General features: G+C 35.6%; 1 protein-coding gene across 8 annotated transcripts in view; it reads left to right on the top strand.

The window, feature by feature from the left end:
* Positions 1 to 1,131: 1,131 nt before the first annotated feature.
* Positions 1,132 to 12,625, top strand: part of POSTN (periostin) — a 30,824-nt gene continuing 19,330 nt past the window's right edge. For 7 of the 8 annotated variants that reach the window (XM_063149208.1, XM_063149207.1, XM_063149205.1 and 4 more), the window contains exons 1-9: positions 1,133 to 1,309; positions 2,789 to 2,887; positions 6,639 to 6,703; positions 7,917 to 8,074; positions 8,686 to 8,850; positions 9,661 to 9,807; positions 10,687 to 10,828; positions 11,413 to 11,625; positions 11,777 to 11,911. In XM_063149208.1, coding sequence (XP_063005278.1) covers positions 1,188 to 1,309; positions 2,789 to 2,887; positions 6,639 to 6,703; positions 7,917 to 8,074; positions 8,686 to 8,850; positions 9,661 to 9,807; positions 10,687 to 10,828; positions 11,413 to 11,625; positions 11,777 to 11,911 — 1,246 coding nt within the window. In that variant the 5' untranslated portion in view covers positions 1,133 to 1,187. Of the gene's footprint in view, positions 1,310 to 2,788; positions 2,888 to 6,638; positions 6,704 to 7,916; positions 8,075 to 8,685; positions 8,851 to 9,660; positions 9,808 to 10,686; positions 10,829 to 11,412; positions 11,626 to 11,776; positions 11,912 to 12,625 lie in introns of all 8 variants that reach the window. The other variant, XM_063149202.1, reaches the window with a different exon arrangement.

Here is a 12,625-nt window from a genome sequence, read left to right as displayed (position 1 = left end):
AAGGCTTGTAATATGAAATCACAGAGTTGACCCATCACTTCCATCAGTGGATCTGTCAGTGAGGTTTCAGGCGTGGAGTTTGTACATCAAGAGCTGCTGAAACTTCCATGAGCTATCTTGACTTTTTTTCAAGTTGGGTATATAGAGGTCATGATAAAACAGAAGCCCACATAACATTTAACCAAATGTCTCTGCTCTTAATCTTAGAAACCATTAAGTGCTATGCCAACACATCTATGTAAATGGCAGAATTTTTTCCTTGGTATGAAAATTTCAAACTCCTAGATTGCAGTCAACACACCAGTTGCCCCTGGAGCCTTAAGACTATCCCTTCATAGGAGACTGGAGCCTGTCACTTCTGCCTCAGTTTCCTCAGTTACAGCTCAGATTGAGATTTTCCATTTCCATTACATTTTCCAAGAGGCTTTGAAGGACTGACTAATAAGTACAGAAAGGTACACATGCAAATGTTCAGATACTCTGTGATTTTGATATGATAAGTAATCATATATTACATAAAGCTCTGAATGAAAGCATTATGTAACAGTACTTGTTATCATTAGAATTAAATTGAATATTTAAATTAATACTGCATTTGATTGAGTGACTACTTCATAATCAGAATATGTGTTAATACAGCTTTTTTTTCTCAGGACAAAAATGCTATTTCAGGTTATTGACAAGTGTATTTGTAACTTTCATCAACTTCACTAGTTAAACAGCTCATAGCTGATAACTGTGAGGACATGGAAAACAAAGGAAAGCAATGCAGTTCTTATGGGAACAGACAACATCTTCCTCTGGGTTTGAATAAAACCACACGCAGTGATCATGAACTCTGGATGCCTCAGTGCTATAAATACTAAACCATAAGTCAAAGTCTAAACTTCTCAAACTCTCTCTGTTGTTGTGTCAGCAGAATAAAATGTTAAGCCTTCTGTAATCAGGAAAAAATTAATCAATTGGGGATTAAAATAAATTATTTATATGGTTAATTAGGGTACTGATTTAGGTTACTAAAGCTGGCAGCAGAAGCTGTTTGCTGTTCTAAGGGGGGTGGTACAAAGTTTCAGGTTGATCCTCTGGTCCCCTCCCACCACCTTCTAGCATGTATATAAATTGTCAGCTCTCCAGACCCTTTGCCAGTTCTCTCTTCTAGACTTGCCAGAAGCAACAGAGGACTAAAGATGAAGATCTTTTTCTTATTCACCTTTTTGCCTTTTTTGTTGTCTGCTTTTGAACAAGCAGCTGCTTCTGCTCACTATGACAAGATTTTAACTCACAGTCGAATAAGGGCACGGGACCAGGGGTAAGTAACTGGCTTTTATTTCTAATTTAAAAGGAAGCTTGTTAATCTTTATTCTCCCCTTTCTTCTAGCATTATATTACATGTGATTTTTCACTACGAATTTTTACTGTCCTTCAAGTATAATTTTCTTTTAAAATTCATTTTACAAGGATTGTTCCTGAATAAAAAGCTTTACACAGAGTTTTAAAAGGAGACAGAATACTGTTAAACTTCATAAAATGGAAAGAAATCTAAAATCACCACTTCTCAACGTATAAAATGTGATTCAGAATCACCAAAATTAATTTCAGTTTGTAAGTATTGTAATGGGAGATCAGAAATTTTTTATGTGTTTTCAAACTTTTGCAGAGTTGATAGCTATCCACAGTATTTGCTCTCTTTATTCCATCCTGATGAAAACTGTTAACTTTATTTAAATATTTTCTAATGTGGGAGTATATACTGGGAATCCTTTGTGAAACTTCTGTTCCCACTAGAGCAATGCAGCAAGCTGCTCAGCAGGGCTTCCAAAAGGCAACGCTTCCAAGCCAGGCTGCTTGGAGACATGGAAATAATTTAAACAGCTGGTGTCAGGAAAACACATGTGCCTAAAGATATTTTCCTCTAGTCTTCTTAAGCAAAAAACATTCTGTGAATAAGAATTGTTTACCATCCTATCTTCCCACTGCTTGCTACACACATACGTTTTTCACATTTTTTTTAGCTTTTCAAATAGAGAAGCTCACTAGTTTCCCAGCGATGTAAAATATATATTCTAACTTCGGAGGTGATGAATTTTTTTAATTGCAGAAGTATAAAAATAAGGGATGAAATGCCCTTGCTCCATGGAATTTGACCATAAGAAATTCATCTTTGTACACCACCATGCTAAGGAACACGTATTCCTCCTCTGAAGCCTGTGACTCCTTTTATTTACATGCCAATTTACCCTTTGGTCCCCAGTAATTCCCAGAATGTTTATTTAGGTGCCTGCGGTACTCAAAATGGTTGGTAATCAAAATAGCTGATTGATTTACAGAAGACAGGGCTTCCTTCTACATAAAGAACAAGGCACTTTTCTTCCCCATCTCCCCATGACCTGCAGCTGCACAGATGTGTAAAAGACAAAAACTTTAATGAAAAGAGCGTCATGGTGTTCAGTGGTCCCCGGTGCCTGGTAATTCACTTCACAGGGGGAAGGGAGAAATGGATATCGAGACTTGCCTGGGCACAGCTGGTGATCACTGCCCATCAGACACACAGGGTCAAACCAGAATGAAGGGGGAAGCTTCTGTCGCTGCAGGGAGGGTGGACTTGCCAAGGAATCCAGCTGGGCAGCCCCAAGAACTTGCACTGTGGCTACTTCAAAACACACCTGTCCTGGGAAATGAAGCCAGATGTTAATTTGTTACTCGACAGGAAAACTATTTTCTACTATTTCATGTAAAATCTTTCATGTATGAAAACTTCTTTTTACAATGTTTCTCACTGCACCCATAGCCCAAATGTCTGTGCTCTTCAGCAAGTTATGGGAACAAAAAAGAAATACTTCAGCACTTGCAGAAACTGGTACCAGCAATCCATCTGTGGAAAGAAAGCGTAAGTATGCTCTGCTTCCAAACTGTTCTCTATTGACTGAGCTAATAAAACGTTCGATTAGAAAACTCCTTTTCTCACAGACAAACTGTTTACAGTTTATGTCAGAATCTTTACTTCTCCTCCAGGTGGCATTACAATACTGACTTCCCCTTTCCTTCTCTGGGCACACTGCAAGTCATCCAAAATACTTCACCTTTTCATTAAAGTCTGCCATACTGCTGACAACTTTGGCACTAAATTTTGTTCTACCGCAGACACATTGGGAAGAAAGGTATTTCCTGAAAATGGTTAGAGTGGAACTTGAATATTCTCACAGGCAGATTTGGAAAGCAACCTACTTCTGTGGTTTTATTCCTAGATAGATGTCATGTCTTCCCATGAAAGAAAGTCTGCTCTCAGAATGAATCTGAGGGAATTCATTACTTTTCAAAGCTCCAGAAGCAGTGATGGATAACTTCATGCATTAGGAAAAGTAGTTTGAAACAATAGGCAGTTTAGACTCATCGAACTGAAATCACATGGAGAGTTTGTTCTCCTCATGACCAGAATTTGGAGGAATGTTAGCTGTAAAATATTTCAGAAATCCTGTGCATGGCCTCAAGAAGTCTAACACCGCCAACCAGAGAAAGACTTTGAGCAGTGGGGCTGGGTGGGTTTGGTTGTGACAGTGTACACAAAATTATCACCGGCTCTTCCCCTTCCTTTTTAACACCCCTACCATTGCACAAGCACTCACACAGCAGGGCTAGATGAGAAAAAGAATCTGTGTGAGAATAAGTTCAGTCATAGAACTCCTGAGGGTTGTTTAGGGGGTTTTGTGGTTATAATAAAGCGTCTGTTGTAACTTAGTCTTAGCCATTTATGAGTTTTATACTCTGCATACTAAACCCAGAAACACAGACAAAACTAAGAGACTTCTCCAATAAGAATGCTAATCCAAAGGACAACAGCTCATCTCATGTCAGTATCTCCATGTTAAAAAGTCCTCCCTAACTTATGTCTATAAAATGTTGAAAGTTTTTATCATGTGCAATTCCCATTTACAATGGAAGTGTAACATACAAATTTCCTAAATCAGCATTTGTTGGAACAAAAGTCTTTCCACTGTTTCTCAGCAGTATTTTATCTCCATGCCAGCAAGAAGTAGAAACAGATGAGTCACAGAGCTGATTTGAATAAACTGAAAACTGGGCCATTAGCCAAGAATAACAAGGATTAAGGTAGTGCTGTTCTGTCTTTTTCCTTTGGAATATACTCTTTTGGATGAGGTCAGGACAATGTTGTACATAAAAAACCACAAAAAAATCAACAAAACAACAAACCAAAACAAAACAAAAACAACAACAATAAAAAAACCAACAAAGACAAAGAAACGAACCCCACCAAAACCTCAAGAATGCATCATTGGTTTCTTAGCTGAATAATTGATTTCTTTCTTCTTTTGGCCACAGGCTTATACTGAACTAGTAGGGATGCATATGAGGATAATTTCTGATCTGGTCTGAGGTGGCATTTCCCCTGTGTGCTCTGCCTACACACAGGTGGTACTGAGGAACTGCATCTTGCACCAAATTTTATCTGGCTCTGACTTTATTGAGGGATGATCCTCCATATAAACCTCTTTTCTCCCATCCATCTTTCTTACATTTTGAGCACAGCTAAAGAACCTTCTAACTGCAGAAAACTGTAAGGGAATATGAATAATGTAAGTAGGAACTTGCTAACTGAAAAGAAGCCTGGGCTGTGCATAACAAGATATGTGGTAAAAAAGTCACTGATCTTGTAATGCTTGGCTGAAGAAGCATTTTCTTCTTACCTATGTTCTTCAGCCAATTTTCTGTCTTTCATTAATTGTATCATTGTTGGATGTAGTATGAGGATTATCTTGCCATGTCTTAATCTATGCTTATAACTCAGCTGCTTCTTTCCTTTTTCCAAATGCTAATTAAATTGCAATCTTTCATAGCTTTCCATGGGATGAGGGGGAAATATTTTCTATTCCAAGGGAGGAAAAAATATTTTCTCATGACAAAGCAGTTCACACAATTAGAATATTTTAATTCCTATTTTGCTACATTGTTTTAACAGATAATCAGATTATTATGTTTTTATTATTAGCTTCTGGCAAGGATGCAAGAAGGACTAAGAGTAAAAGGTTTATCATTAGATTAAAAATCTTTAGCCCATTATATCCATGCATTCCCAAGACACAGTCTTTAATGAATTGCTCTACAGGAAGAGATGTACTAAAAGAACTGTACAAATACCTTCAATATATGGCTTCTCAGTTGAAAATATGCACATGGCAGAAGGATGAATATGTCATGTACATTTATGCCTATGAAGGAATGGACAAAAAATATTTTCATAGCATGGAGAAATAAAAGACAGTGTTTAAAAAAGAAATAATTTTCACCACCTCTATCAGATTGCTGTCTTTTATGGAATGATAATCCTCACTTTTCCAATCATGCTGTTCATTATAATTTTTCTTCCAGTCTACTTTGTTTTAAAATCTCTTTAAGTAGTTTGGATGTTGAAGATATTAAGTCCAACTTTTCATTTGAGTAAGCTGTTCATTTTAATGTGGTTGTGATTAACTTTTTGTCAGCTTTAAATTATGAAACATGAGAAAAATGTATTCAGCTGTCATCAAAGATTCTGCAAATTGAAAATGAACTGTTGTCGTTAAAGGCCCAGTAAAAAGCTTCAAGAAATGAGTGTTCAGAACTTTTGAATTGCCAACATCAGCCACATCTATAAAAATCAATATATTGTGTAAAATAGTAATGTCATTATGGTGTACCATATGCTGTACAGTGTAAGATAATTTGAAAAATAACATCTGAAGTTTAATGTATTAAATTTCTTCCAAGGAGCCAAAATTACTTCAGTGATAACTTTAGTGAATTTGCATTTTCCTGTAAAAGAGGAGGATTTTTCAAACAGGTCAATGGTAGAACTCTTATTTCTGTTTAAAATTAGGAAGACACTATATCTTATAAGAAACAATGTTAAAATGAACATTATATTATAGGATCATCATTCAGCCCTATTTTGCTGTTATGTGTAGCTTATGTGTATTTGAGAATTAGAGTATTGTTATATAACATTTCCTGGCCCCTGGCAATGCTAAAGTCTCTGTGTGCTGTGATGACAAACTTTTTAAACCCTGGGCTTGGTTTCTTGTATTCTGGTTTTCATCCTTACTTACTACATTTACCTGTGAACTTTCCCTTGAGTCCATCCATCCATTTCTTAGTGACTTCCTTCTCTGGAACCAGTTTTGTGCCTGTTCTTAATTAGTTCTCTCCTTCATTCCTGAGCTTCTTCAAATTCTTCCTTGGAAAACAGGGTCTCTCTTATCCCACTGTTTATTTCCATACAATGCACAGGACCATCTCTGAAATACTTGTCAATTCCTATAACCAGTATGTAGGTGACCTCATGTAATTCTGTCACTTTAATTTCTATTATGTTAATTTAAATTTGTCTTTTTCCTTCACAAACCTGTGACCAGGATTTTATTTTACTGATGTCCGTCATTCTTTAAATTCAAAAATGTTACATTCAGTAAAATATGACCAATTTGTAATCAATACAAAAAGGGCTGAATGACAAAAAAAGGCTGAAATGCTGGAGAGTATGTTCTAGCAATGAAAAATTGATAATAGAAATAAAATTAGACTTAGCTAAAATTAGTTTATTTCTCCTGTATATTATTTAATGGTGCTTTTGCCTGAATCCACAGAACTGTCCTATATGAGTGCTGTCCTGGCTATATGAAGATGGATGGTACAAGAGGATGTCCTGCAGGTATAAGCTTATTTTCTTATAGATAAGTTGGCATATGGAAAGAATTAAAATTACAGCAGAGTTCAAGGGTGATCAGCATGAGAGATGATTGCCTCTTTTTAAGAAGTACAGCCTAAGAATGTACAGCTTCATTTGCATGCAGCAAGCACAATTAAAAATTACTTAGCCCTGAATTTGATCATAAAGTTTAGGTTGAAATTCCCAATTCCTTCCAGATTCTGGATTGGTGAGAATTGATAGTGTCTTCAGTTCCCAAAGCTGCCAAAGAAGAGCTTTAATTCCTATTCCCATCAAATCCAAGAGTAGTCTGAAACATATCAATGTGGTCAGAAAGCCAGGACCCAGGGTGGAGCATATCTAAATTTTGTATTTTCCTTTTTCTGAAAAACTTGAATCTCATTCACCTAAAGAGTCTTATAGCCTTTATCAAAGAAAGAGTGAAAATGAAGACAGAAATTCTTCATCTCCCCTTTTTATGCAATTCTGCTTTGTAGAAAAAAATATAATTATAGCAGAAAAGAGTAGTATGAGAAGGAATACATTTCATAGTTTTTGATCCCTGCAACTGAGATAATCCTATGTTCAATAATGCAGAGTTCAGTTTGTTCAGATAAACTAATCTCCCTTCAGATGCTGACATTAGGATCAGTCACGCATTAGAATCACCTGTTCTTCTCAATATCCATAAAAAGAGCCAGGAACTATTGGATTGTATGCAAATATCTCACTTCTAGATGCCTAAAATTGAGAGAGATGAATCCTGTTCTCATGTAGCCATGTTTTACCTGTGAGACTATGGCCATTCTTACTCTCTGGATAAATCAGTGTATGCATAAACTAGACACTGGAAGAAGAGTAAGAGGCCTCACAGAAAGAATTCTGGTCCATCATGACTGAATGAGACCCACTCCACTGAAGTTTTTGTGGCATAGCCTCCCTCCTTCATGTTGAGTTGATACAAAATACAATAGATCTAAAGGAAACTTTACAATATTCAGTATTGTTTGATCTAATTTTTCATTAAGAAAATCACAAAAAGCAGCAGCAAGCAGATGTGCTTAGATGATTTTTGAATATTTTGACAATGAAATTTTTAACCTAAACATATTTTTTAATTCTGACTTAAACAGTTTCAGAACTATTATGCATCCAAAAGACAGAAAGAAAATTTGACTGAAGAGTTTACAGTGTTCTTTCCTCGTGTTTATTTTAGTTGCTCCAATTGATCATGTATATGGTACCCTTGGTATTGTGGGAGCTACCACCACACAGCGCTACTCTGACATGTCAAAGCTGAGACAAGAGATTGAGGGACGAGGATCTTTCACTTTCTTTGCACCAAGCAATGAAGCCTGGGACCAGTTAGATTCAGTAAGTGTGTGTGTGTCTGTGTGCACACGTGTGAGTTAAACATTTTAGCTGAAGCAGCTAGTGTGGGACAATTAGATTGGAAACAATGTCAAGTTTTAGACATAGAAGGACATAATACAGGTAATAATGAAATAATCTACATGTTTAATGTACATTTCTGAAGCTAGAGAAGCTGGGTTTACTTTCAGGAGTACTAAGCAACTGTAATTGCTTCTTATTTAAGCACTTGCATGACACATATTAGTATTGTTAATTAATTTAACATAGTTTCCTAGGGAAACTCCTAGGAATTTCAGCAGCTGCATGATGTATGGCTGTACACTGTCAGATATTCAGGTGTCCTTCTTTTAGTAATGATTTTAGTTGAATAAACATTGAATTAAAGATCCTCCAATTATTTGACTGTGATGAAGACTCATCTTCCATTTGTGAGCAAATCAGACTTAAAGATGATTTAAGTAGAGCCAGATTTATAGGCATCAAAGTCGTCTTCCCCAACAGATACTGAGTATATGTTGAAAGCACATACTAAGGTAAAACAATACATACATCCTTCTGAATGGCAGGAGGTTTTGAAGCTTGTAATTAATTACATTCCTTTTCTTCTTCAGGAAACCCACAGGAATTTGGTTGACAATGTAAATATTGAACTGTATAATTCTCTCCACCACCACATGTTAAACAAGCGCATGTTGACAAAAGATCTTAAGAATGGCATGACCCTGGTGTCTATGTATAATGGCCAGAAATTGTTTATTAACCATTATCCCAATGGGGTAAGTCAATTCTCTTTTTTCCCCCTTATACATTTATTTATTTGATGCCTTTATTTCCTTATATAACTAAGAAAATATATTATCAAAAATTTACCATACACCAAGTCAGCTGCCACTGACAAAAATAAATATTCTCTTGAAGAATTTTTGTCTGCTCTGTAGACTAATCACTAAGATAGGATGAGTAAAGATTGTGATGTTTCAAAATCAAAGTGCCAAAGAAAATGAACTTTCTTCATAAAAGACAAAGTCTTTTGTGTTCAAAATACATTATCATAATAAATTTGACAGAAAAATCTACTATTATTTTTTTTTATAAATAATATTAAAGCAGTTCTTTTATTTGAATTTGACTCCATGGTAGGAGCATTGAAAGTTGTAGGAAACACACATCCATTATTTGTCTAGTCAAAAAAAAAATTATAAATGCTAGAAACCTCCCAGTTAAGTCACTCATCTTTGTTGTCTTAAATGCATCAAAATATTTATTTGTCTACAGGTGTTATTGCTAAAAAGAACCAGTACAATCAACATATTAGCCAGATAAGAAATCAGAATAATTGCAGTAAGAAATTAAACATGAATATGAAATCAATGTCACCTGAATAAATCTGCTGCCATCTTTCCAGAAGCTTAGTCTAACTTTCAAATCTTAAAAGACTTTACTTCATATTTTGAAAAAAAACAATTGGAATTACAGCAGTGAATACACAATTTACAGTACCTACATTGCCAGGCTGTGAGAGTCAGATTCCAAGATTGTGATCAAATTAGTGTTTAATCTTCTACTACTTGATTCTTCAAATACAGGTTGTTACTGTTAACTGTGCCAGGATCATCCATGGCAACCAAATTGCTACCAATGGTGTTGTCCACGTCATTGATCGTGTCCTGACTTCTGTTGCAAATACCATTCAAGATTTCATTGAATTTGAGGATGAGCTTTCATCATTTAGAGTAAGTGGACAAAAATAAAAACTCTTCTGTTTATTTAAGGAGGGTTTTTTTAATTCCTTTTTTATTTGTTTACAATACCTGGAAGTAAGAGGCGTTAGCTCAGTAAGAGGAAAAAGAAATTAATTAAATTAAGAGCTTCAGGTAGTATTGCAAACCTAGCTATTTAAAAAGGCAACATCAATAGGATGGAATGTGCCCTTGTACCTAAAAAGTGTCTTCTCTTCAAGCACTGAGAAAATGAAATGTGAGCATGAAGTTACAAAGTCTGGTGTTAGATAAATAAGAACAATTTCAAAATGGATAAATAAAAATGGTAAAGACACCAAATAAATTTCAGAACCCAACTCATAGTGTCAGTAGATACACATAAGAAGGATTTTTCTTGCATAGAGGAAGCATGATTAAAAATTGTCTAAGTTTCTAATTTTTCCATCTTCTGAAAAATGTGTCTGCACAGTGTAATGGGATTTCATGTTGCATATTTTAAAAAATATACCATTTCTTTGCAGAGAACTGTTGTTCTTTTCCATCTTCCATTTCCTTAATAAATACAAAAAGGTACTTTAACTGGAGAGGCATAAAGGTGGAGAAGATCCTCTGAATCCCTCAAATTGAGTGCATGACAGTTACAGGCAACCACAATATTTAATATCTTTAAAAAAACTTAATATAAAAACCAATACTTTCTGGTTTTCAGTTTAAAAACATTCCTCTGTATATTATTTTTTTCATCTTTCTGTAACATTCATTATCTCTCTTTTTAAAACACTGATCTCAGTCTAGCATCCAAGTATCTGCAGGCATGAGGTAAAATTAGACATATAATGTATTTTGGTAATATTTCAAATAATCAACATTAAAAAAAAATATATATTTTAGGCTCCTGCCATTACATCAGGTGTCATGGATATTCTTGGAAGACCTGGTCATTACACAATCTTTGCTCCTACTAATGAAGCTTTTGAGAAACTTCCAAGGGGAGTTTTAGAAAGAATCATGGGTGACAAGGTGGCCTCTGAAGGTATTTAAACTTTTTTGCAAATGAGAAATATGTATGAGTTGATCAGGAGGCAGAAAATGCATTATCCTTATAGCTCTGGAATGAAGCACCTCTGCTTTCATGTGTGTAGGAAGAGTTATTTCTTCTGTCTCTAATTTTTCCACCTGCCTAAGGATAGAAAGTCATTGAAAACTTAATCTCCAAAACAGTTTAAAGGGAACTGTAAAAATATAAGCACATTGACTTTCTAATAGTTCAGCTGCATAGGTCTGATAGACATTTCTGTCCCTAGAAATCCAGGGCTATCTGAATATTAAATTCTCTCATACCTTTGCATAGCCTATGGAGTTTTGTACCCATAGGTCCTTTTGGACCATAACATATGCAGTGACAAGCAGATTGTAGCATAACCAATACATTTTTAATAATATAAGGGATGCCAAATAGTTTAAATCAAAAATGTGATTTAGAGACCTACAGTATCATTAAATTTAAATAAAGTATCTGTGAGTGAAATTAATTTAAAATCATGTATGTAAGTTATACGTATATGTATATGTGTCCAAACACCTACATCTGTTAAATTCCTACTCTTTTCTCTGCAGCTCTTGTGAAGTTCCATATATTAAATACTCTCCAGTGCTCTGAAGCCATCACAGGGGGAGCTGTCTATGAAACCTTGGAAGGAAACACTGTTGAAGTTGGATGTGATGGTGAAAGTCTGACTGTGAATGGAGTGAAAATGGTGAAACGCAAAGATATTGTGAGAAGCAATGGCGTTATCCACCTAATTGATCAAGTGCTAATTCCTGATTCTGGTCAGTGATGTGCATGGAAAACTGAAGATATTTTCAATAACCTTATCCAGATTCCCTCAGATATATAGTTCTGGATAAGCATGGAGAATCCAAAACAGGAATAGGAAGATATTGTGTGTTAAAATACCTTTTCTTAATTCTTTATTTGCAGCCAAACAAGTCATTGAGCTTGGGGGTGCTCAGCAGACTACATTTACAGACCTGGTGGCACAGCTAGGGCTGGCATCTTCTCTAAGGCCAGAAGGCCAATACACTCTCCTGGCACCTCTGAATGGTGCTTTCTCAGGTTAGTAGCCCTAAAAGATTGTCAAAATAAACAAGTATATATGTGACAGTTTTCCAAATAACCCCCAGTACTTGTTCTAAGTCTCACTGCAAGAGCATCACAGAGAAATAGAACGACTTCATCCTTTCAGATTTCGACCTTGTAGAAATACAAAACAAGCCTAACCACCACACTGTACAGCTTGTTTTCACTCATATCATTTGCTGGTGAAAATAGTAGCACTAACATAAGATAGAAAATATACACAGAAAGATTGTAGGAATGGAAAGATATTAATAAACTGCCAGTTTCCTTAGTCTTAAATTACTTCCATTAGATTCAAAACTTATTTATTCTCAGAAAATGTATGCAGTAGTTTCATTCCAGCCAACAGCTAAGTACCACACATCCACTTGATCACTCTCCTCTTTCCCCCACTCTGGGGTGGGGAGGATAATCAGGGGGAAAAATGTAATAAAACTTCATAGGCTTAGATAAGAACAATTTGATAACTTTAACAAAGTAAAACAATAACAATAATAATAATAGTTTTAAAGTATGATTAAAGCCTAAGGGAAACAGGTGATGCATGATACAATTACCCTGACCTATGCCCAGCCATTGACTGACACCTCCCAGCCAGGTTCCCCCAGTTTATATGCTGAGCACAACATTCTATGGTATGGAATATCCCTCTGGAAAGTTTGGGTCACCTGTCCTGGACATGATCCTTCC

The sequence above is a fragment of the Melospiza melodia genome, chromosome 2 (assembly GCF_035770615.1).
Source record: "Melospiza melodia melodia isolate bMelMel2 chromosome 2, bMelMel2.pri, whole genome shotgun sequence".
Lineage (NCBI taxonomy): Eukaryota > Metazoa > Chordata > Aves > Passeriformes > Passerellidae > Melospiza > Melospiza melodia.
The sequence above is the reverse complement of the archived record's forward strand: the minus strand, read 5'-3'. Positions and strand labels throughout refer to the sequence as shown.